This window comes from Pygocentrus nattereri, chromosome 6 (genome assembly GCF_015220715.1).
Source record: "Pygocentrus nattereri isolate fPygNat1 chromosome 6, fPygNat1.pri, whole genome shotgun sequence".
Lineage (NCBI taxonomy): Eukaryota > Metazoa > Chordata > Actinopteri > Characiformes > Serrasalmidae > Pygocentrus > Pygocentrus nattereri.
This window is the reverse complement of record NC_051216.1, coordinates 28,623,159-28,648,441: the sequence shown is the minus strand read 5'-3', so window position 1 is coordinate 28,648,441 and position 25,283 is coordinate 28,623,159. Positions and strand designations below refer to the sequence as shown.

At 40.3% G+C, this 25,283-nt stretch overlaps 1 protein-coding gene across 4 annotated transcripts in view; it reads left to right on the top strand.

Annotated features, from left to right (window-relative positions):
- sema5ba (sema domain, seven thrombospondin repeats (type 1 and type 1-like), transmembrane domain (TM) and short cytoplasmic domain, (semaphorin) 5Ba) overlaps positions 1–20,590 on the top strand; it is a 159,841-nt gene extending 139,251 nt beyond the window's left edge. For 3 of the 4 annotated variants that reach the window (XM_017709528.2, XM_017709526.2, XM_017709527.2), the window contains 6 exons: positions 1,245–1,457; positions 5,355–5,525; positions 8,479–8,616; positions 11,767–11,811; positions 14,158–14,363; positions 18,041–20,590. In XM_017709528.2, the coding sequence (XP_017565017.2) occupies positions 1,245–1,457; positions 5,355–5,525; positions 8,479–8,616; positions 11,767–11,811; positions 14,158–14,363; positions 18,041–18,208 (941 nt within the window). In that variant the 3' untranslated portion in view covers positions 18,209–20,590. The remainder of the gene's footprint in view (positions 1–1,244; positions 1,458–5,354; positions 5,526–8,478; positions 8,617–11,766; positions 11,812–14,157; positions 14,364–18,040) is intronic. The other variant, XM_037539216.1, reaches the window with a different exon arrangement.
- The last annotated feature ends 4,693 nt before the right edge of the window (positions 20,591–25,283 follow it).

Below are 25,283 nucleotides of genomic sequence, written 5' to 3'. Positions count from 1 at the left end.
AGAGGGAGTGCAGAGCCATGCTAAAAGGATAGCTTGCTGTGTAGGTGGTTGGACTGTGGCAGCTTGAGTGTTCCGTCAGAAAATGCAGTAAAACACAGCATGACGAGGTGTCCTAGCCAACCTTGAATTACTCATGAAAAGGCCAGTATGTTCTGAGCTGTGGCACTGCACTGTAAATTAGGCAGAAGTGCTAAATCAGTCTTACCACATTAAAAGTGTAAAAGAGAAGAAATTAAAAGTGTAAAAGAGAAGAAATCCCTAAAAATGTTAGAGAAAGTGATATGTGAATGTGAGGTTGTGGTGGATTTTGTGTTTTTAAAGTAGCACAGATCAGTGTAGGTCAGAATATCTTTAATATCTTCCAAATTGAAGATTCATTCACTTTCTAAATATAAATAGAATGAAGAAACATAAATATCATCAAGTACAGTACTGTACAAATGCCCATAAAATTGCCATATTTTAATCGAATAGATGCAAATAAACAAATATAAACATTTCTTTCTTTCCTTTTTTCAGGAAGTTAATATCTTTTGAGCTAGCTTGAAGAGCAAATTCTGTTTACAGATTTACAGACATTAAATAGATATGTTACATTAGATCAGCAACCTACCTGATTTAACATAATGAAGCATTGATTAGCCACACCAGGTATTGATAGATAGATGATACCTACTAATAATACTGGGCTGCCATAATGAGAAGTTTGAAAGTGTTTAAACAAACAAATATAAACTATTGATGGTTCTAGTATTATTACAGTTTATTCTTATATCAGTGTTTTTGTCTGAGCAAATAAACACTTGCTAACCAGATGAATAGCTTTTAAAATATAGTTATCAAGTGCCTAGGGCTAGATTTAAGATCAAAGATGAAGTAGCGTTTAAAAGTTCACGTGGAGTCACTTGTCATTAAAATTGTCGTAAATGCTGTTATACCATTTTAACGTACTGTATACAGCTTTCTACTTTCTTTCTAATTACTTGGAAGCTATAACTTTGTACGGGACTAGCATATTAAATTTAATATATGTATCTTTTATCACTGAACCGATGGGTTATTAGAAAGTAGAAAACATCAACCTTTTGAATGGTGGTGTTTGTAGCTGATTAGTATGATTATCTAGCACTACTGGTCTGTTGATCCATCAAGAATTGTACATTTAAAAAATGTGGAAGCATAATTACCATTTAACAGTAGCTGCAGGCAAAGTGCCTTTGAAACGTGTGCTGTGTGCTTTGCAGCTTTAGTGGATGAGCTGTTGAGGACGCCCGGAGTGAGGCTGACCGGCTCAGGGTGGTCGTCGTGGGAGACGTGGTCAGCGTGCAGTCAGGACTGTGCTAAAGGCTACCGCACACGCAAACGCACCTGCACCAACAGCGACGGCAAGAGCACACCCACGGCCTGCAGGGGGTCTCCTGTAGAGTACCAGGACTGCAACTCACAGCCGTGCCCAGGTAGCACACACACATACACCTTCACTCTTTCTGTCTCCTTATGTTTCTCTTCCTCTCTCTCTCTCTCTCTCTCTCTCATACAGTAATGTGCAAAAGTCTTTGGGTATATGATAACCCACTTGGATAAGGAAGGAATGTAAAAGAAAAATAAGTGAAAAAAACAAGAGTTTCCAGAAATGGAATTATTACAAATTATTAAAAGAGAACATTTAACTCCATGCAAGACCTGACAATCAAAATTCTAATGAACAGTACTCCTCTTCATTTTCTCCTTCCTTTTGAGAGGGGAGGAAATCAAGCTCCACTTTTTCATCAGTTCTGAAAAAACCCACAGGTATTTCTGTCCATTCTTCCACTGTGAAAACACAACTCATTGTTGTAGGTCTGAAATAATGCGTAGCTGCTACTAAGAAAATGAAATAGACTAAAAAGAAAAACAATTTTAAATCCGAGAAGCTGCTGGTGTTTTCAGAACAATAGACTGAACACCCCAGAGTTCAGACTTTAACATCATTGTTAAATGTATTGTTGAATGTATTGAATGTTGAATGTATTTGGGTTTACTTGGATTGTGAGAGGCAGAAAATGGAACAACTAAGACTGAACTTTTTTAGGTGTGAAAAATATCCTTCAAGATTTATTATAAAAACTGAAAGCAAGAATAGATTTTTTTTCAGGAGTTCTGAATGTAAATCAAATACAAAGGGTTTTCTCTGACTTTTGTGTAGTACTTTATGTATACATACTGACACACACACAGACATATACACACAAGTTCAGAGACACAGAGCACACAGACATTCCTGCAGACATATTTTCACCCTACTTTAATTTGAAGACTTTTGCACTTTCTTTTGACTTTCAAATAGATTCTACTCTCCCTTTCTCACACACACACACGTACAAACACACGTACACACAGACACACATGCCCTCAGCGGGAAAACAGCTGCTGAGTCCATTAGGATGTGTCGAGTGGATTACTGATTTCATTAGCTAATGGATAGCTGAGATGTCCCAGTGGGGCCTGAGGCCCATGTTCAAAGCCTTTCTTGCCCTGGCAGAGCAATCACAGAGTTTTGCAGACATTCTATAATTACCAAATCGAATGATTTATACAGACAGCTCGGTAAAGGAAAGTCTGTTAATTCTGTTGTCACCTTGATCACCAGATTCCCTGACCTGATTTTTCGTCTTGTAATGGATGAATATCTACAAGCTTGGCCTTGAGCCATAGTAAAATATCACAGATCTATTGCATTGATTGTGAGACAACTGTCTTTGTTAGAATCACTCTCACTCCTCTCCTAATGAGAGCAGCTTAAGTCGGACAAACACTAAACGTCAGCCTTTTACAGAATTTCTTGTTGTGAGAAAGCGGACTAGAGGATAAAGCAAAAGGAGAGTATCACAGACTTAACAAGTTTTGACTTCAAAAAGCACAAAAAATCCCAAATCTCCCCCCGTTATCGCGATATAAATAAAGCTGAAACTGGACTGAACCTGTTTGTGTTTTTATGCACACACAAGAGACAAAGCAGAAACACAAACTGGGGATGAGTATGTGGTTGTGAAACACAGATATTATTTTCTACAGCAAGAGTTTGGGGAAGTATTTTTCTACGAACTGCTGGCTGACTTGAAATTGTAGAGACTTTACATCTGAATTCACACATTATACACATCATCAAGGCTCTTATTTGCCAGTGTTTAGTAAGCAGCCTCTCTGTCTCTGAGATCTCTTTAACATCTTTTCTCTATATTTGTTCCCTCATTGGCTATTGCCTGCATCACTCGTTCAGTTACATCACCATCTCACAGGACTCATGAACATATTAATCGGTAAAAAATCAAGCATGTTTGAAAATATTATATGGCCTCCTGAAAAAATAACTTCCGATTATGAAAATCTGTCAGAAGGGGAAATCAAATTAAAATCAGGCTAAAAAGCATGCAGTGTAGGCCTTGCTTTAAATGAATTAGGCCAGTAAGGCCAGTGGTTGAAGGCTAATGGATGCATTCTCAATCATATTAATAGCCACATGCCAGACAGAGAGAGATGAAAGCCAATAATTAAAAGGAGAAAGATGCATATTTTATACCACTCAGTACTGCATTATTAAGTGTAGGTTCCGCACCAGCGGTGTTTACAACCATTTCTATTTCCACATTGTCTTTACCACTTAGCTCAGATGTATGTGTGGCCATCCTAACCCTTTTCTGTGTGTGTGCCAAGTTGTTGGACTCAAGTCGGTGCGGCCACCTTGCAGTCACCCTGCGGTTGGTCATGCCCCACTTCACCGCTCTAATCCACTGGAGGAAATAGAGTTTTCTGCTGCAGGGAAATGGAGCCCCCTCAACACACACACACATACACACACACACGCACACAACTCACCCCTCTCGCACCACCCCATCAATCTGATGAAAAATCAGCGGAGGATTGCAGCAGCTTCTAACAGGAGAGGAAGTGCCAATAAAGCAGAGCCTTTTTTATGAGGGGGTGGTGAACGTCTAAGCAGTGACAAAGGGTAGAAGCAGTGGGTTGATGCTCTAATGGTCAGGCTCAGGTGTGGATGGTGCTGCTGGAGGCTAATGAAGAGTGCTGGCCAGGAAGTGAGAGCACCTCACTCTGCTTGAATGCCTGCTTCCCCCATTGCATCCCACAGCAAATCATCACTGTCATAAGAAAACCTCATATTTTGGAAATGGCAATTTTATAGGAGGAGGAAAAAGCACTTCTAGCATCTGTTTAAGGGGAATTGTTTACTGCTGTAAATAATGTCATTCAGACTGGTTTGATGAGAAACACTCCATTCTAGAGAAACTTGTCAAGGCAAAAATGTTGACCATGATGTTGATAGGAACCTGACGTCGAGTTTATATCTCCAAAAGCTACAACACAAAGTTATCACACAAAATGGTTATGCTGCCTGATGCATTGTTGTTAGTTTTGATTTTTATCAGAATTAGATTTTTATCAGATTTAGTTGTTTTACTGTTCACATTATGTATAAAACTTCAGAAGACATTTGTCATTGGTCATTTTGGATAGCAAAGAAAATATTGCAGTACAGTATACAAACATTATGTTCCTATCAGCACCACTGTAAAGAAATCGGTTAGAAAGTTTTTTTTACAGTGAATCATTTCACATCAGACCACTCTGAATTGCTTTTCTTACATCTCAGTCATAGAATTATGCAGACATTCAAAAAGTCCCCTTTAAAGAAATACCTCAGTGCTTTTTGAACTAATGGCTACTTACCAATCTCTGTCTGGACTATTATTACCCAGTATGTAGATAAGAACTGAAAACCTACTGTATAAAAAATGCACAGTAAAAAAAAAAAAGCCATTGAGCAGGTGCTCTGCGTGTGCTTCAAGTCAATAAAATTTTGATGTTGTATAGAAATACACGGAAACGTGTCTAAATTTTCATCTGTGGTGAGTGTGTGTTACAGATGTTGCAAACAGAGATTTGGTTGATAAATGCTGGAGTATTCCTTTAATATATCTTAAAAGCTCTTTATTTGGGTTTATTCATCATAAAATGTTTACTCGAGGTAAAGGGCATCAGGTGTTTTCAAAATATCTATTTAAAAGAATTACATATCAAAAAAATACAAGGTTTTCTTATGACTGGAATGAAATGTTTGCCTGTCAGCACTGTGAGTGTTTCTGATCCCTGCTTCTGTTGTGTTTTGTCTTGTGTGTTTGTTGTCTGCCCATCCCATTATCGCTGTGTGTGTTTTGCCTGTTTGTGGGCGCCTTGTGTTTGTGCTGCGTGTGTCTGCTTATCCCACTGTTTGTGCTTTTCCCGCTCGCCTGATCGCCCTGTGCTTGTGTGTGTATGTGGTGTTTTTTGTGCGTGTGCGTGTTGTCTGGTCTGTGCAGTGAAAGGCGCCTGGTCTTGCTGGTCTCCATGGTCGCAGTGTTCAGTGCCCTGTGGCGGAGGGCACTACCAGCGGACGCGCAGCTGCACCAACCCTGCCCCCGCCCACCGAGGGGACATCTGCATTGGCCTGCATACAGAGGAGGCGCTGTGCAACACACACGCCTGCCAGGGTAAGCTCACCTCAGGACCAACAGTTAGTGGGGAAAAAAAACACACATTTCTAAGTCTCAGATTACTGCCAGCCACGGGTCCTGACCGTGCACTCCCAATGGAGTACGCCTCAGTCTGTATGCACAAGAGCAGATCCAGATGTTTTTGCAGTCTTCTGTCTGTCCATCTCCACTCATTTTACTACTCTTAAAGCAATGACACAGCCAAAAATCAAATTTGAAATATGTAATCTTAAAATGTTATCAATCAGCCAAGATATGTTTGATGTCCAGAGATTGCTTCTGTAGTTTTGCACTGGAGTTTCTAGGCTGTTGCAGCTAACAAGTTATGGTAGCTTATAAAGAAGGAAAGTAATCAGGAAGCCTCTTGCAGTTTGCATCTGAAATAAATAGTAAAATTAGTGTTGTAATTACAGGTAGTGAAATTACAGGCTCAGCAACATAACATGCTCAGTGTCACCTTCCATATTCGGTTATATCTGACACTATGACGACAGAACAAATTCTAAAAACTACTGTGTAGGTTTTGGCGATTTGGAGACCGCTCTGGTGGAAATGAATAACTGCAACTGTGGAAGAAAATTTCGTAACAGTAGTTGTTTGGGTGCATTCCCCAAGCCCATGAATCTGATGATTACGAGCACGTTGAAAGATCATTCAAAGAAAACTCTTGAGACATATACATTGAGCTGTTTTTTTTGTCTGAGCCTGTGTGACATTAATACGCAAAGATGCATGACAAGGTCCGAAAAACTCCAAAATGACACCTGTGTCTTTAAAATTATTGTTTCAGGCTTTACAGGGTGCCTCACAGTTTTTTTTTTCCTCACTCATTATTGCATCTTCTTTCAGCTTTAAGAAAAATCCAACATTTAACTGACAGTAAATGCAGTTCATGCCGTGGGTTTTTTAGTTATTATAGTATTATAGTATTATTATAGTAGTATGGTCATTTTGTCTGTTTGAAAAAGTTCTAGATTCATCAGAAATTCCCGATGGTGAAATAAAAGGCAATTCAAAATGTTTCAGACACTGTCAGCAGACAGTGTAGGTCTGCACATTTCCTCTCAGTAGCTACCAATTAGCACTGTGCAGTCTGCATGCTGTGTGCCAAACTGTTATGTATAAAAACTGATAACAGTTCAGATAATTCAGGCTTCAGTGTGACCTCTACTGCTGTTTTTAGCTATGTAACATATGTTTGCACAAGTATATCAAATATGGACCTAAGTGAGTCTAGCTGAGATCCTGCAGTAGGTCATTGCAGTTTGAGGCGAATGGTTGCTGATTTAGACATGCATGTTGTGCGTTACTAATTGGTATAAGCTAATCACTTATTAGTTACAGTAGCCTGTAGCTCATGTGCAAAACTAAAGAAGCAAGCATCGGACATTAAACATGTCTTGACTGATCTGCTGTGAAAGGAAAAGTCTACAAATTTGACATTTGGCTAAGCCGCCCCTTTAAGAAGAACATTGTCACTGTTGTCATCTCCATAGAGCTGTTGTGAATGTAATAAAGGTTTGTTGTTGCGCAGTTGATCATTATTGCTATGAGAGCACTGTTCCCAGACCTATCATTCACTGCAAGTCTATACAACACAAGTATTATTTTCTAGAGATACCCAGAGGGTCATAAGTGCTATATAGATGTGGGAGAGAGAAAGAGAGAGAGAAACACCGCATGAGCACAATGTAGCGCTGTAATCATATTCTGAAGTGTAGAACAAGGGCTTCAATGTTTTCCAGTACAGAACCAGCACAGCTGCTCCCATAAGGAGAAACTCAAATATTTATGAAGTGAGCTAATCTTGGAATCATATGTGTGAATGGCATTGATTCCCTAAAAAGAGGAAGGAAAAAAAAACACCTCTCTGATTTAACAAGCGCTGCAATGCTTCTGTTTTAGCCCATGTTTTATTCCTTCCTTATTGTGCACTTAATTTTCCTTGAATGCTGTGCTGTATGTTTCAGGTTCCTGTGTTTACAATGTCCTAACAAGTCATAACAAACCTGGCAAAGATGGAAGCTTTTATAAGCCATCAATCAACAGGAAACTAATTCCCTTTTGATGACTGTTACAAACAAAGTTTGTTTTGCTTTGGCATCAAAAGCCGACACATGCTCATGCACAGTTCCGTCAACTGTCTGCATGGCTGTTTTCTTTCTTTTTTCCATCCATCTCTTAAGTGATGGCATAATGATCACCTAAACCTAGTCACTGCAGATTAAAGACTCTTGTAGGCTGTCACTCAGGAGCCAATCAGATGGCCCAGGCTGCACAGTGTTTCTGTGCGAGTGGCTTGATTAAAGATGTTGTGAGAGTAGGAATGGGTGAAGGGCAGGTGCAGAAGCTTCATGTATATTAAGAGAAGCAGTCTCAGTCCATCAATGCCACTGGCCCTCTTTTTTCCCCCCCTGACTTTGCTAAGCAAACACTTTGCTTGATTGAGGCAAATAAACAGAGATGGATGTAGCAATTATCCGCACTGCTTAGCATCATTATTAAACAGGAGGGGGCATTTGCTACAATAGCTATGAATTCCTCCCACCAGCATTGGCTGCTTGAAATGGAGATTTCAGACATTTCAGCTCCAGTCTCGTCCTCCTCTGTTTATAAACGAGGAATTCCTATGAGGCTGAGATGGCACTGTAAGATTTTGTTGCTGCCAAACATTCCAACAGCTCAGAAAAACTAAAAGAATGAGTTTATTTGTTGATTCAATTTCCCCGGCACGCCAGTGTGTCCATGTTTTCCTCAAAGTCTCTACTAAGTAAACACTTCGGTTTGCCTCTCTCTGAAAGTGTTTCCTTGGTGATTGTTTGGGCCTTTGTTTCAGGGCTCTGGTGCTGTTTGTTTCATATGCGTGTGTGGGCCAGAGAGTCACGGCCTGGCTAGACAGCCGACCCTCTTCTCTTTGAAAGCGTGTGTTTGCAAATGTTTGTTCATGCAGGTGGCTGGATGGCCTGGACCGTGTGGTCTGCGTGTGACGACACGGGTCTGCAGCTACGCACTCGAGAGTGTGGCACTCAGGGCTTGACTCCATGTATAGGGAACAGCACTCAGACCAGAGATTGTAACGAAATCCCAGGTGAGATATCATACATACAACAAGCGCAAACAGTGTCAATAGCTATGTTTCAATTGGTTTTCTGTTCAAATTGTATGTGATAAAATAAAAGTGCATTAAAAATTTTTTGCTATTTTTGCTGCCCAGCGGCTTGCTTCCATCAAACCAAAAGTTGTATATATAGTAAAGCTAGATACTGCATGCCTATTGAAGTCAATGAGACAAAGTGCTACAGTTCCTGTCTGCTTTAGTTTAGTGTCATCCACTTCACCTGTCCACCGTCTCCCTTGGCAACAACAGCTGCCTGTGCAAAAAGAGTCAGCAGCTAACTGAGCAAATCACTTTTTCTTAAAATAGGCTCATCTGAATCATCTGAAATGTATGTTTACACTCAAAATTGCCAAAGATCATAACAAGCACAGAAATGCCCACCAATGTGCGGTAATTGAGAAGAAGGAAAAATGATTGCAAAAGTTTGATGAAATGGGCAGAACTTCTGTCTTATGAACAGAAAAGCTGTATTTGCTACATTTCCATTTTCGGTTTCATATATCACAACCTTTGGCTTCCCTGACTTTGCCATAACCTATTGATACAGAATTTTTTAATTTTCTATTTTATTATTATTTTTCATTTGGAGAATTTAGGCAAGAGACCATGTTTCTCTGCCATATAGGGCTGTTCAAGCACTTTTCATTTAGAAAGGCTGTAGGCTTTCTCTGAACATTTCTCTTTGTGCTGAAACGTGACAGCATTAATGTATGGAACTGTCTTATTTTCTCCTCAGTGCAGCTGTATTATATATCTGTCTAATATATCTTTATTATACAGAGTGATCCAAAAAGATTAGCCGATTTCAAAATGATTTATTCACTAGCATATCATTACAGAACAATCCAGTAAATTATAAAAAAAGTCACACGGCATAAGATCTGGTGATGCTGGTGATCTTTTTCTTGGAGGTTGCTGCTGGAGGTTCACTGCTATAGTGACAGTCAGAAACTCTATGACCCCCCTCTTTCAACTGGTATGTAATTGGTGCCTAGGTACCTCATGGTTGTAAAAATATGCCGCTTTGAAATCAGATTAATCTTTTTGAATCACCCTGTAAAAATGTATCCAATGTCTACAAAATGGATGTTTCGGTTTCTGTGGCCTACATCGGCCACCTTTTTGAAGTGTTAAACCATTTTCCCAAAAACGATTCTTTAAATTGATGTGAAGCCTTGCTCTTATGAAGCACCATCAATCTGAGTACTAATAGCACCCCCTTATGGAGAATTTTCTGCCTGCAAAACACGAGTGAGTGGTTATATAGTGAGAGTCACGGGCAAGGTTCAGAAAGTGCTGTAGTACATCCAAAAACACGCGCTCATACACCCAGCCTCGTGTGCTTGAACCCACTCAGATATATTCAGTGTTCTGTTGCCACTTCACCAAATCCCATACAAGGTCGTACACTCTTCTATGTGCCAAAAGGTTCAGCTTGACAGCAAATGAATTTGCTGTTGTGTAATTCAGTGTCATGCCTATTAAATAATAATATATTTTTACACCCTTTCAAAATCCACTGTTGGCTTTGAGATAGATTAGCTGTAATGTGTTTACTTGCACTGATTCATCACTCTGGCCGGTGGAGTGGAAGTGGGTTTTATAAGTGGAGAACTGATCGCTTCCAGGCTGCTAGAACAGAGGTTAGCCGAGCGGAATACCAAGTGAATCAGGCACTGTAATTAATATTAATGTTATGTCACAACGCAGGCTCACATCCAATTTCACTCTAATTTTGGGTAGGCGCGTTTGAAATCGTAAGGTCTGTTGGACAGTGAGGAGAGAGGGCAATTTTGCCTAAAATTAATCAAGGAGATTTGTGCATCTCAATTAAAAAAGTCTACGTGCTCACCCTCCACATCCATCTGCCAGCAGATGAATATCCACCTCTTGAGCATATCTGAGATCAGCTTTAAAAGCACAACGGAGAAATGGGATTATAATGGACTCTACTGCAGCTGTGGGAAAGTGAGATCTCTTCTAATCACTGAACCATGTGCATTAACACAGATCTTCACACGGAATACTAACACTGCCACTGGCCTCTAGTCTTAGTACTAATTTGTTTTGTATAATAATGGTAGATATTTGATTTTATACAACAAAACACACACACACACACACACTATATATATATATATATATATATATATATATATATATTTATATGTAAACATCCTTCAGGCATAACATTATGACCACCTCCTTGTTTCTGTGCTCATTGTCCATTTTATCAGCTCCACTTTCTATATAGGTGCACTTTGTAGTTCTACAATTACCCAGTTCTGTAATACTGATGTGGTGGTGACATGTTAGTGTATGTTGCGCCATTCAGCATCTGCAGATACAGTCACATGCAAAAGTTTGAAGACCCCTGGTCATGTTTTGATGATTTACTAAGTGAAAATAAGGTACATGTCCTCTGCAGGGAAGAAACTTAAATGTCTAATTTTTCAATACATTTTAGTGCACAATGTCTGTTTATTTGCTGAATTTCTATTCTATAATTTCCAACATTGTGCCATAACTTCTGCACAAGCTGCATTATTTATTTATTTATTTTTCAAATATGTTAAATTAAGCAAATAAACAGTGATTTTCCATGAAATGTGCAGAATTGTGTTCTCTGAGGTGGATATGTTAACATATTTTCACTTAAAGAATCAGTGAAATGAAATTTGACTAGGGTCACACAAACTTTTGCATACACTCACAGTTTGGTGAAAAGAGATAAATCTCAGCATTAATAGCTAAATACTGTTGTGGTGTATACGTGGAGCAAGATGGGAATGATTTCATAACACTTTAATGCTACTGGAAGAGGCTTTGATGTTATTTTCCCTTCTTTATCACTGATTTTCCGACTACAGCATTGGAGTTTATCTCTCTGCCACGCTGCTGTGTTACTGTCATCGCTCCTCTATGCATTGCCCTAGTTCCAGGAATGTGCCTTTCACAGCAGTGAGCAGAGGACAGTGGTGATTGACATTCTGGCTATAACTCAAGAGAGGAGTGTGTGTGTTTGTGTGTGTGTGTTGTGTGTAGAGCAGAGATATGCTGGTGTGTAACAGTCTCTCTCTCTCTCTCTCTCTCTCTCTTTCTCTCCTTCTCTCCTTTCAGTGATTCTCCCTGCATCTGGCTATGATAAGGACCAGCAATGTGGGGGTAAGTGCATCAACCAGCATGTTTTCAGGTGTTTTCATGCGCAGTGATGGACGCATGTCGGCATGCAGTTATGCAAGTGTGTCCATGTGCCTGCACTCAAATGTGCATGGGTGTGAGCAAGCATGTATGTATTCCTGTGCAAATATGTGTGTTCCTGCATCCTTGCTCTTTCATGCAGTCCTCAGGAGGTAATGGAATCCCTCCACTGTGAGCTCCCTCTGCAAGACTCTCAGTAATGTAAATGAGTGCTGGAAGGAGTGAGGAAGAGGAAGAAAGACACGCAGGGCCAAACTGGGCTCTTCACAGCCTGCTGCTCTGCTGCCCCTGAGCTGATGCCGTTCTCCACGCTCCGCACTCTGCTTTCCCCCAAACCTCCAGCCAGCCAGCACCACCTGCGCTTCAGCCACACCTTCACATGAATAGACACTCCTTTTCAAAAACTTGGAATCAACACTTTCAGTAATGTTAAACCAGTGTGGATGGAGATCAAATGATATCGTATAAAGTGATTCTAAATTCTAAAAGAAATGTGGATGTGTTCAGAATGATGAATGGAGCTGTAAATTATTCTGAAATGACTAAGAAAGCCATACAACATTACAAATGTTGCGCCACTAATCAGTACAGAGGTCATTTACATTAATAAATATCCTCAGGGCCCAAGTAAATTTTGTACTATTCTTGTGTACCACTTGTGAGTCTTGCCCTATATTTTTCCTGATTGAAATATAATAACTGTATGACTATCAACTGGGCCAGCTTCTAATACTACTTAGTTTAAAGAGATCCATATAGACAGAATGTAAACATGTTAACTCCCAGTTCTCCTCATTTGTTTCCTCATTTGTTTCTTTAGTGCTGCTAAAGTATGAATATGTGTATTTAATTAATTGATGTTATTTTTACATAGCCTAAAATTAAGTGGAGTCTTTTTCTGTTATATTTATTTTTTAACTAACTATAGATTAGAATGATAGTACAAAAAGAATAGTTAAATAAAGATGAACCATAAAAAACTGCATATCAGCTCTTATTTAAATCAATGTGATAATTGATCATATCAGTTATCCCAGCATACCAATCCATAAAGAATACTGAATACATACAAGAGCTTCTTAAGAACAAATAATGGAATGTTCTTAAAAGGCAGAGTTGGTCACCTGATCTTAACCCAACTGAGCATGCTTTTCACTTACTAAAGACAAAACGGGGCACAAAGATCCACAAAGAGTGAAGGCCTGGCAAGGGATCTCAGGGGAGGAAACTCAGCACTTGGTGTTGTCTGTTCAATTACTTCCTCTTTTCAAATTCAATGTGTTGGTGTACAGTGGCAAAATTACAAAAATTATGTGTAAAATTGTGTCTTACACACACGCGTACACACATTTTCTAAGCCACTTATCCTTCTAGGTTGCGAGGGAAAATTGTGTGTGAAAATAATTATGTTTATTATTATATTAATTATTGTATGAAAATACAGCGTGTTCAATTCTAAGATGTAAAGAAAGATTGAAACATTCTCATGTGAAAAGGTGACTCTTGACCCTTTTTGATATAGAAACCCACACAAACATAATAAGTTGATCTTAAAAAAAGAAAAATTAAATACAGGGAAAACAGGATATGACCTCTTCTAAGAATACCTTTTGGTGTCCAGTTTTTAAAATGAAAGGTGCATTGTTTGATCTACCATTGTGTACAAAATGAAAAGTATTAATAAGGAAGGTGATTCCAAACTTTTGAATGGTAATATTCATAAAGAGTGGAGCAAACCGGTGGTTTTTAGGCCAGTGACGCGGGCCGCAGCGGGTATCGGCTGCCCTCTGAAATGGTGCCACCATACCAATTTGAGCTCTCTCCAGGTAGTGACCGCAGCCAGCCATGAGCAGCTCATTACCCAGCATCCCCCAAGAGCGGCGCTCTCTCGTGTGCTCAGCGGCCAATTAGAGCAGCGCAGCGTAGTGGCATGGCATCCTCTTCTCTCCATCTCCACACACACTCATTACGGCCATGCCAAGTGATATGACTGCTCTGCTAATCAGAGCACTGAGCCTCAGCGCAGCCCCAGTCACTCTGACACTATCCAACACCTGCCTCTTCTGGATGGAACACTGTGATGACTGTTACAGACATATTGAGCTAGTAATGAAGAATGTAGTGATGTCACAGTGTTTTTTTCTTTTGTGATATGACTATAATGGATGAATTTCTTCTCAAAGTGAGCAGGTTGTGGAGGAAAAAAGTTGTGGAAAGAGCAAGAGCTGATTGTAACGACTTGTATACAAATTATTTGTTTTTTTAATGTTGCCCTCTTCCTGGTAACCTTGGTTTTCTTTATTTTCCAAGGTTTCACTCTGCTGCACCTGATAGCCACAGGTGTGTCGTGTTTCCTGGGTGCAGGGCTGTTGTCCTTCCTGGTGTATGTGTACTGCCAGCGCTTCCACAAACCCTCACAGGAGTCTGCCGTCATCCACCCTACCACTCCTAACCACCTCAACTACAAGGGGAACACCACGCCAAAGAATGAAAAGTACACACCTATGGAGTTTAAGGTGAGTCCTGCTCTGCTAAGCGCTCATGTCTACTGCAGCTCTCTCCTCAACTTTAAGAAAATATTCTACTAAATGTATGCATTATACAGACCTAGTTACAGCAACCGATTTATGTATGGCAATATAAAAAGGAACTGGGCTGCCTTTTGCCTTCAGAGCAGCATCGATCCTTCTTTTCTTTTATGTATTTCTGAGCCATTTTCGGTAGGGAATTGATCCGTTCTTCAAGCCGAAGAGGTCCACCAACATGTTTAACAGCGTGAAGCACAGTCTGGCTCAATTTTCGCAAAAGAAAACCTCTATGGAGTTAAAAGTATTATTGTGCGAAGGTCTAAGTTTAGTGTTCATTAGGGTATATGTGACACTGGCTTTGGTTACAAGTCCCCAAGTGTCTGTGTGCTCAGTAGGCTGTTGCTCTGTTTTTTTAGCAATTACCCAGCCAGATATCTGTTCCCGTCAATGAGTTTCCACTTACAGTCTGCCAGTTTTGCACCTTCCTGAGGCAGCTTTTCTGTGTTTGAAATACGCTGTCATTTTGAACAGTATTTTTTTTTTCTTTTTCTTCAGCTGGCAGCCCTGCAATATAGGTACCCAATTACTCAACCACACAGGTTGTCTTACAATTTGTTAACTCTCACACTCATATATTATTGAGCTTTCTTTTTTATGTCTTTCATTATAAATGCACATTTTCGATACATATCCAAGAGATACGAAAAAATGTACATATTGCTTTTTTCCTGAGATGGAGAAACAAAACACAGAGTGACCTGCTTACTCAGCTGGCGTGACTATTTTATCTACCACCTTGTATTTCAACAAAAAAACTTTACATTCAAGTTGGCAGACGGATGGAGACTGAACTTAATTCTGGAACGTGGTGAACAGCTTCAAACTTCCATCCGTTTCTAGGTATCCCACATTTGTTATATCTGAAATGTGCAGCTCTGAGACGTGTGACTGTGGGCAGATGAGAAGTGCTTTTCGATCTCCCTGCGGCTGCTTGTTTAGCCTCCTCTTGCAGCCCCATGCAGCTTCTGGCGCACACTCAGTCTTTATTAATGGGCTCCATTAGACTGTTTAAGCAGCAGCCGGCCAGTGCACTCCCACAGCTGGTTGTGACTGATTGTTGAGCCCATCCAATTAGTTGGGCTCGGCTTCCACCCGCCCCGCCTGCCACCCCCCCCCCACCTGCCACCCCCCCACCTCGTGTCCTTGCACTGACACCTGTGTGTGCCTGTAGCCACCACTTCCATCGATCTGCTCCGTGCCCACTGCTCGCTCTAAGCTCATTATGAGGCCTCAGGACTCGGACGGCAGTAACTAAGGTGATATGTGTTAGCATAAGTAATGGTAGAGTGGCAGCTGCTCGGGCCCTCTTCGAGAGGCGCTCCTATGCACGTCCATCTGCAGATGGCAGAAGCGTAGGCAGCAGTTAGTGATGAGTATGATGAGAAGCATCCGGTGAGAGACTCGTCTTAATTAGAATGAAGAATCTGGTGTCACAGAGCAGTGAAGATAAAGCCCCAGCTGTTCATCAGAAAAGGTCCAAAAGATGCAACTCCTGTCTAGGGGTGTGTAGGGGTAATCAAATACTCCATTAACCATCCTAGGTGCAAGTTCTTAAATACTATAATCACTATGCATATTACACTATTCATTACACTGCATCACTGAAAGGTGAACACAATATATGGGCCAATTATTCAGTTAAACACCAGTAAGGGCTATAAATTTGCTCATATTCATGATTGTTGAAAGTACTGTGCAACAGCCAGAGGCCAGTGTACATATTATGTAAATATGTATACATTTCCATTCAAAACAGTCACTAAGTGTAAGTTATTTATATTTCAGGAGATAGTTCTCCCGATATTCAGATACAAGATCATACACTTGCATAAGGAAGAGGAAAGTCAAATGAAAAAAGCAAAACAACCGTTTTCAAAACTGTTTAAAAACATTTTTTTTAATGTAGAGAAAAACTCCCAACAACTGTGCAAGACTTGGTAGACCACCAAAACTGTCACCATTAGATAAAGAGTACTTAAAGCTTGAATCTTTAAGATAGAGAAAATAAAACTCCACTCTTGCTCCAGATCTGAAAAAATGGTGTTTCTGTCCATCCTTTCACTGTAAAAAGACAAATCAACACTATCTGAAAGAATGAAAGGATGTATAGCTGCCAAGAAGCTGTTAGAAAAGAAAATAGACAAAATTTGCTCTAGAACACCAAAAAGGGAGATTTAAGATTTGTAATCAGGACAATTTGGATCACGAGAAGCAGAAAATGCAACCAACTTCTAAGAGTGAACTTTGGAGGTGTGGAAAAATATGCCTGCAGATTTCTTTGAAAAACCAAAAGCACGTCTCCTGAAAAGAATGGAAATTGTAATAAAGGCAAAGTGTGGACACACAAAATACTGAAAAAATTATTAAAAATTTGAGAATTCTGTGTAATTTTCTGTTAACACTGTAAATCTTGTACTCAGTAGCTGTTTGACTGGAAACGAGTACCTTAACATGAGCACCCAAGTATATCCAAAGGATATAGCTAGGCTGTAAAGCAGGGGTGTCCAATCTTATCCGCAAAGGGCTGGTTTTCACTGCAGGTTTTCACTCCAAAAAAGCTGGAGCACGCCTGACTCCACTTGTTTGATCAGTTCATCTTCAAACCGCTGATCAGGTGATCTCCTGCTTTATTGGAGGGGAAACCAGTAGCCACATCAACCCTTTGTGGGAAAGATTGGACACGCCTGCTATAAAGGTACTGACATTATAGGTTTTAAGTGATGCTACACTCTTAAAAAAGGTGGTGTTTCAAGGGTTCTTTAGTAAAGGACATGGTTCTTTATAGAACCATGAAAACTCAAAGAACCCCTCGCATGAAAGGGAAAATGTGCATAAATGTGCTGTATACTGTTCTATAGAGAACCTTTTTGAGCAGGTTATATATAGCAAGCAAAAGTGCTCTTGTATTGTTACAGGCTTCACACCTTAACAATACAAGAACCCTTTTGGGTGCTATACTCTGCTTCCCTGTTCCTTTCACACTGACAATAATCCTGCATTTTCCTAGCTGTCACCCATGACACAGGGCTAAGCTTGTGTTTGTTTGTGTACCTGCTCATGATTGGAGACTGCATATGTGTGCAACAGCAAGGTCTTAGACTCTGACAAAGCTGCTGTTTATTATATTTTGCATGATGCCATTGTTGCTCAGAGACTCTCATCCAGCCTGAGTCATTACAATCGCTGCTGAGCATTGCATACTTTTTCCCCCAATTACTGAGCCGCCGCTGCTTTGGAGCTGTTGAGATAAATTACATTTCTGAAGAGCGCCGGGGAGCGTTCACATGCAACTTTCATCCATGACCTGCAAGTCTATTGCTTTTGAATTATTCAGCTGCTCTGCCACGAGTGTCATTCCAAGGCGCTGTCGATATTTGTAGAGCTGGCTGAGTAAGGCACACTGAGCTCACACTCCTGACCCTGAACTGTCTTCTGCTCAAAGGCATGAGAGGTCTCATACACTCCCTCTACTGAAAGACCTTCTCATCTGTTGCACTTGCCAGCCCAGAGTTCAATTGTTGGCTCTTTCACCTGTGTGCAAGCTGCTTGCATGTTCTCTCTTTGTCTGTGTCTCTTAATCAAGCTTTTCTGTCCATCCGCTCTAGACGCTGAACAAGAACAATCTCCTGCCAGACGAAAGAACCAACTTCTTCCCTTCGCCGCTCCAGCAGACAAACGTGTATACCACCACCTACTACCCCACAACCCTGGGTAAATATGACTACCGTCCAGACTCCTCCCCCTCGCCCTGCAGAACCTACAACCACAGCTGAGACTTTTGTCTGCAGCTCTATGGCCATGGGGAGAACTGACACTCTGAAGCTTTTTCCCCCCCAAACTCTTACCATGAGCATCTCCCATGCTCCCTCAGTGCCCGATGAGCAGAGGTGCTCTTCTGGAACATTCCGCCTGACTCCTTGCACTGGGAGGATCTGAGCATGTTGTTGAAATCATAATTAACAGTCTCTGACGGAAAAAGGGCCGAGTACAAGGACCAAGTACAGCATTTCATACGGTACTCTTTCCCAAGGAATGCCTAAGATTGTGTAGCTACACTGATGTCAGTTATTCAAATCACCACCTTTCTCTGTGGAACTCTTAACTGAAGAGAGTTTCAGACGTGGCAAACATGGGGAAATGACACTGGCCTCTCTTTAGGATGAAACCCAGCTCTTTAGTCCCGAACACATTATTCCAACTGCAGCAGTTACAAGACTCTACACTTGGAAACTATTGTATCCTTGTTACTGCGCCAAATGAAAATGGACATAAAGAAACATGGTTAAAGAAAGGGATCGATGCTTAACCTATTAGGTCTGCTTTTATTGAGCAAGCTTGTGTTATCACTGGACGCAAATGTAACAAGACCCGAGAAGTCCCTCTTATAAGCCAGAGGAACAGAGCTCTCAGAAGACAAGCTACAGGTAGAGGAGTGATGCACTGTTGTTGAGATATGCAGAACCTGATACCATATACTATATGGGCAACACTGAACCTAATTGGTTAGACAAAGTCTGCAAGCAAACTACCATAAAAAGCAGAGGATGCAGCCCAAATGTGACTCTGTAGAGTTTGGAGGAGGAGCAATAGGAATGCCATTGATGCCTGTATGCTTTAGAGTCCACTACAACCCTCCACTATACTCTGCTGTCAGCTCTTGGATAGAGTATGTTTGGATTTCACATGAATATGTTCTACTGAATTCTGTACGCCTTGGTGGTTGTATCAAATACAACAAGCTTGGACCGAGGTGGACTATATTTTAATATGAACCATTGTAGAATATACTGATAGCTTGGCACTTGTTTTTTTAAGAATATTTTAAAGAGGGACTTATTTGGCAGTTGTTTTGAAATGAAGTAGGCTAGATGGATGTTAGGGTTTTATTTAAAGTAAAGAACTCAAGCAGTGATGAGGGTATACTGATCATGGTCATTTTTCCTCATATTTAGATACATATTTTCTACTGTTTAGAACAGTTATATTATTAATCATCATTATTTTCAAAATATGGGATATGTTATACATCATTAACTATCAAATATTCATGAATCGTCCTTCAAGCTCTTACAGAAGCAAATCAAAGGTTCCCAGTCTTAATCACAAATAACAAAGCTTTTATTCCACAGTAATTTGACTATGTGCTTGCGTGTGTGTGTGTGTGTGTGTGTGTGTGTGTGTGTGTGTGTGTGTGAGTGTGTGTTAAAATAAGAAAGAACAGGATCATTTTTTGTACAACAGTAAAATAACAGATGGGATCATAAATAAAGGGAATGCATGTTTTTCCATTCTTATTTTTATCCCATCAAGGTTGTATTCAGTATCTGATTTACTGTTCTGTGCTCCATATTCCATGCACAAACATCATCATAGAGTGTAAAGGATATGGTGATTCTCACTGAGGTATGATATTATTTATAGTAAGCTTGGTTTGTAAAGGGCATTGAAGAACTAAGCTATTTTTATTATGCTTGTCAAATGAATGCTGTCAGTGGTGCTTTTTAGTTAAGCTAAGCACGAGTGCTTGATTTGTACACAGGTAATGCCCCACTATGACACATAAAGGTTAGTGTAATGTACATGTATATTGTAAAGCTAACACTGTTTGTTTTTTAAAGCCTTATAGTTGTAAAATAATATGTGCAGCAGCTGTGTATATACCAACTTTAGGGACAGTGTGGGGATGGAGCTTGTCATTGAGTCTAGTGCTTCTCCTCTGCAGCAGCAGAGGAGCCAAACTTCTCCAGCATTATGCATCATTTCACTTAAGATGATATTCTTACTGGAACTGGATGCTGAACATAATTGTGGTGATGTATTTTGGACATTTTAAACAACTACTGTCCAACTACTGTCAGAGACCTTCATTTATTTAATTTACAGTCAAAACAGCCATTAAATAGGTTACTCATTTTTAGGGAGATATTTCTGAGTAGATTAGATATAAAATAATCTACTTGCATAAGGAGGATGAACGTCAAATAAAAAAACACAAGTTTACAAAACTGGAGTTCCAAAAATGAATAAGAAGATTCCCAATAACTATCGAAGACCTGGTAGACCACCGAAACTGTCACTATCAGAGAGGAGAAAATCAAGTTCCACAGTTGTGTGTGTCCATCCTTCCACTGTGAGAAGAAGACTCAACTCCTGAGTCTGAAAGGATGTGTAGCTGCCAAGAAGCCCTTACTGACAAAAGAAAATGACAACAAGCGCACAAAAGAAATAAAAGAATCTGCTGATGTTCTCAAAACAATGGGCGCACCACCCCAGAGCCCAGACCTCAACATCACTAAGTGTATGTGATGACTTGGATCATGAGATACTGAAAATGCAACCAACTTCTAAGACTGAACTTTGTTTTGTTCTTAATGGCTGTTTTGACTGGAAATAAATACGGTACTGTATTGTATCGTGTCTTACCTGTATACAATTAAATGTGGAATACACACTATATACTACGTTTGTAGACACCTGCTCATCTATTGTTTCTGCTGAAAACAAGGGTATTTATAGATTTTGTCCCTCTAGAGCATCCTATTCAATTAGCACTGCTCTTCTCTGGAGATTACACAAGCTGTGTTTGTGCAATTTAATGCCTCTGTCAGCAATGAGTGCATCTCAAAGTAGCTGAATTCACTAATTAGAAGAGTATCTGGATATTTTTGGACACACGTACATGTATATAATGTAATGGCATTTAAACATTCATACATAATTATCCACCTATTTTGATGGTTTTGTATTACCAAGTGCTTGCTGCAATTACTGAAGATCCCCAATCTACTAAATCATATAAAAGTCAACTACAGTGTTATTTTGCAGATGCATAACAAGGCCTGGAGTGCTCTGTGATTTCAATTTAACACCTCTGCTGTGAGGCTCAGCAGCATATCTCATTTACCGAGGCATGGTATTTACCTTCCTGTTTAACAAGACAAAATTAGCGGCCTCACTATTTCTGTTCAGAGTATGACAACCATTCCCTACATGCTAAATATGAAAGAACAGAACCCGATTATCCAGAGCTCCCCGGAGTGTAAAAAAATCCCTCTTGTCTATCCTGTATGTCAGATCTGTTTAGGCATGTTTGCTGAGAGTGGCCGTTTCTTATTATTCCCACCCTGCCCCAAGGAGCTCTGCCGTTGGACAGGGAAGGAGCCAGATGACGAAATGAGTCGCTCCATCCCCGCAAGGCTTGGTGCCCTTCTATGCAACTGACCTGGTGGTACTGTTAGATATGTGATGTAGACTGTAATCACTGCCTTTTAGACACTGTGAATTTTTTGGTACTCTATATTTTTGTACATTGTACATTGTAAAAGATAATAAACCATGATGCCAACTCAGACTAACGTTAGTGCACTCGTCCTTTCCGACTCATTCCTACACCCTTTCAATGTATTTTACTTTGTCACCCAGACTGTCAAAGGTGGGGTTTTTCAAACTGGTAATCTGTCAAAGTCTTTGTCATGTTTCTGTATCCAGTTTCAGCCTGGCTATCACATAGCCCCATTTGTTTGTGCTGGAATTTGCTTGCTTAGCTATACTGACTTGAAGGATATCAGACTCCAGTGCTGACAAGACATACAGATCTGCCATATTCCCCCAGTGACAAAGGAGCCCCCCTAAGGAACAAATGGATGTTAGGCTTTACATGCTCCTGTGTGTCCTGTTCCATCTGCAGCTGGTAGGCATCATTCTTAAATCCTCCAGCTTCCTCACAGCATGTTCATTCCACAATGTCTGCGCACGGATATTAAAGCAGGCATCGCAGTGCGAGATTTATTTACACTGGGCATAATCTCAGTGCCCAAAATCTTGTGCGAACTCATGCAATTGAAATTCTGTGCAAGTTAGTGTCAGTGTCAGAGACTGTTTATTGTAGCAGAGTATGTTGAGGTTTAATAGGCCTGGAGGTAGAAGCAAAGTAGTTATAGGTTCAGGCCTGCCTTTAATGAAATGGTTTAGTAAAATATCAAATTTACACTGTTTTTTATTCACCTCAAATACAGTGAATGGAGTCTTCCCCTTACTCCAAATGTAGTCAGCTAGGAGGCTTATGTAGTTAACAAGTCAAATTAATGTCACGGTAATGTTACGGTAGCCTTTGTAGCTGCTGTGCAAAAGTTGAGAAGAAAATGTCAGACACCAAACATGTCTTCGTTGACTGAGTACAGTGGAGTAAGAGAAAGATTGTGTACATTTACATACAACCAGATTTTGCACTATGCATTTTTTTTCTCTTTCGAAATTACTGTATTCCTGTTTTTCAACGGAAATATGGTTCATTTCTGAACTAGGAAGCAAACTGGACTTTCATTGTCATAGATGAGCAAGCAAGTTTGTTTAATGTTATGAAATCTGTAGCCATGCTGTTCATTTTAACACTGCGTGCCCATCCTTGTAAAGAGCTATGAATAGTTTTTCACAGTAGGGGGTTTTCACCCCAACCCTTTCGGTCCCCGTTGCTCACTAGCAGCTCAATACAGTCACATTTCATATACGGAAAGCTAACAGTGCTCTAGTTAAATCTGATAAGAGTTATGAGTGTATATTTTATTTTATTTTCCATTCAATGTGTCACAGTGTGCATCAGTGCATGCAGAACGTAAGTAATTGGTTCTAAATATCAGCTGTTATAAACTGGTTATAAATATCAGCAAATACTACATTTCTTGCTCATACATGGTGCACTCCTATTGCAAATTTAAAAACAATCATTTAATGGACTCTGATACAGGAACATCTCTATGCTCAATAAAACCATAATAAAAGTGCTCAGGTTCAGTGTCTCTTCTTCAATAAGGAACTTGAGGATGAGGAGCAAGTGAGAGTGGCACAAATGCAGGTGGGGATCGACCAGGACTCCTACGCAGATATGATGCATCATGAAATCGGTCTAATTGATTGAGACTTTGTTTGTCAGAGCTGAACATGCTGTCATTGCCCAGACTGAGATGGGCCTGATGTTTCAGCTCCAATCTGTGCTTTTGTTTCAATCTTTGTGGATTTGTAAAGATCAGTAGTATTTCAGCTCAAAGATAAGAACTCAGTCACATGTTCCAGTGCTGTGGCCTATTCTGAAATGTCTTGCCACAGTAACGGTTCATGTATCCCAAGCATATTTTCTGCTCATCGACTACAAGAGAAAGCTTCTGAAATACCTGATCCCACCTATAGCCCGTTTGAGGAGCTCAGGCTGAAGGCAGCAGTCAGTGGAGCTCCCCTGCTGGTTTAGCGGGGGTTCTGGCTATGTGTGGAGGGTGGAGGAGCGGTGCCAGGATGTTCTGACTCAGGTGCTGCATGGCCCGCTCTGCTGCAATCACTCAGAAGTGTTCAAAGTGGGTTTTATTGATGAGCATGGGGTCGCATCAATCAGCTGCTATCTGCTGACGGACTGGCACTGACTGATCACTGCCGCTGTCCAGCTGGCCCTATGCCAGCACAGATCTGTGTCCGGGAAGAGGGGATGGAGCTGCAGGCCCAGCTGAGACAGGGAGAGCAGGCTGAACTTTTCAAGCTCAGAATTCTTCGCTGTTGTTTGTCAGTAGAGGTTGAGGAGCAGATCTAGATTTTGGTGTTTTCTCTCTCCACATCCTATGTTTTCCTGGGATGTTACTTTTCATAATACTTGTTTTTTTTACTTGTTATGTTTCTTTTTTACTGATAGTATTTACTGTCCAGCAGCTTTACAGTAGGCAAACAACCTTCTTTACTTTTGTACTGTAAACATAAAGATATTCTATTCCAAGCAATTTTGGAGCATTTCTATTGGCTTGTTCAACATGAAATTTTCAGACAATGTAGGCAGCTACTGTGCTCAATTGATTTTTTTATGATCAGCAATTTTATGTGGATTTGTGTACCAAAAACGACCAGAATTGTTTTCCATATAATTTCAAACTATCATTTTCCAACCTCTTTTTATCCCTTGGAGAATTTTTTTTACTGTGCCTTTAAAAATTATACTCACCGGCCACATTATTAGGTACACCTGTTCAGTTGCTTGTTAACACAAAGAGCTAATCAGCCAATCGCATGGCCGCAACTCAGTGCATTTAGGCATGTAGAGGTGGTCAAGACAACTTGCTGAAGTGCAGACCGAGCATCAGAATGGGGAAGAAAGGTGATTTAAGTGACTTTGAACGTGGCATCGTTGTTGGTGCCAGACGGGCTGGTCTGAGTATTTCAGAAACTGCTGATCTACTGGGATTTTCACACTCAACCATCTCTAGGGTTTACAGAGAATGGTCAGAAAAAGAGAAAATATCCAGTGAGCGGCAGTCGTGTGGATGAAAATGCCTTGTTGATGTGAGAGGTCAGAGGAGAATGGGCAGACTGGTTCCAGATGATAGAAAGACAACAGTAACTCAAATAACCAACCAAAATTTCTGAGAAATGTTTCCAACACCTTGTTGAAAGTATGCCATGAAGAATTAAGGCAGTTCTGAAGGCAAAAGGGTGTCCAACCTTTTACTACCAAGGTGTACCTAATAAAGCGGCCGGTGAGTGTATATGCTAATGTCCAGTGCCACTGTTTGAGCTGAAACACTCAACATGAATGGACAGATCAACCTGCTGTACATTAAGTAAGTGGATATTTTAAAAACATTTTTTTTGTCTCATCACAAACATGATGAACTCAAAACAGGCTGTTTTGCACTTATTCCTATACGTGCTCAACTTTAACAATGTTTACATACAGAATCAAACTTCTGATTGTAGTACTATTTTCCACTATATGGTTTCATTAAAGTAAGGCTCCTATACGCTTCTTGGTTTAGACATGTGGTTCTTGGGGGGAAAAAAAACTTTAACTGACAGAATTTATAAGGAATATTTACA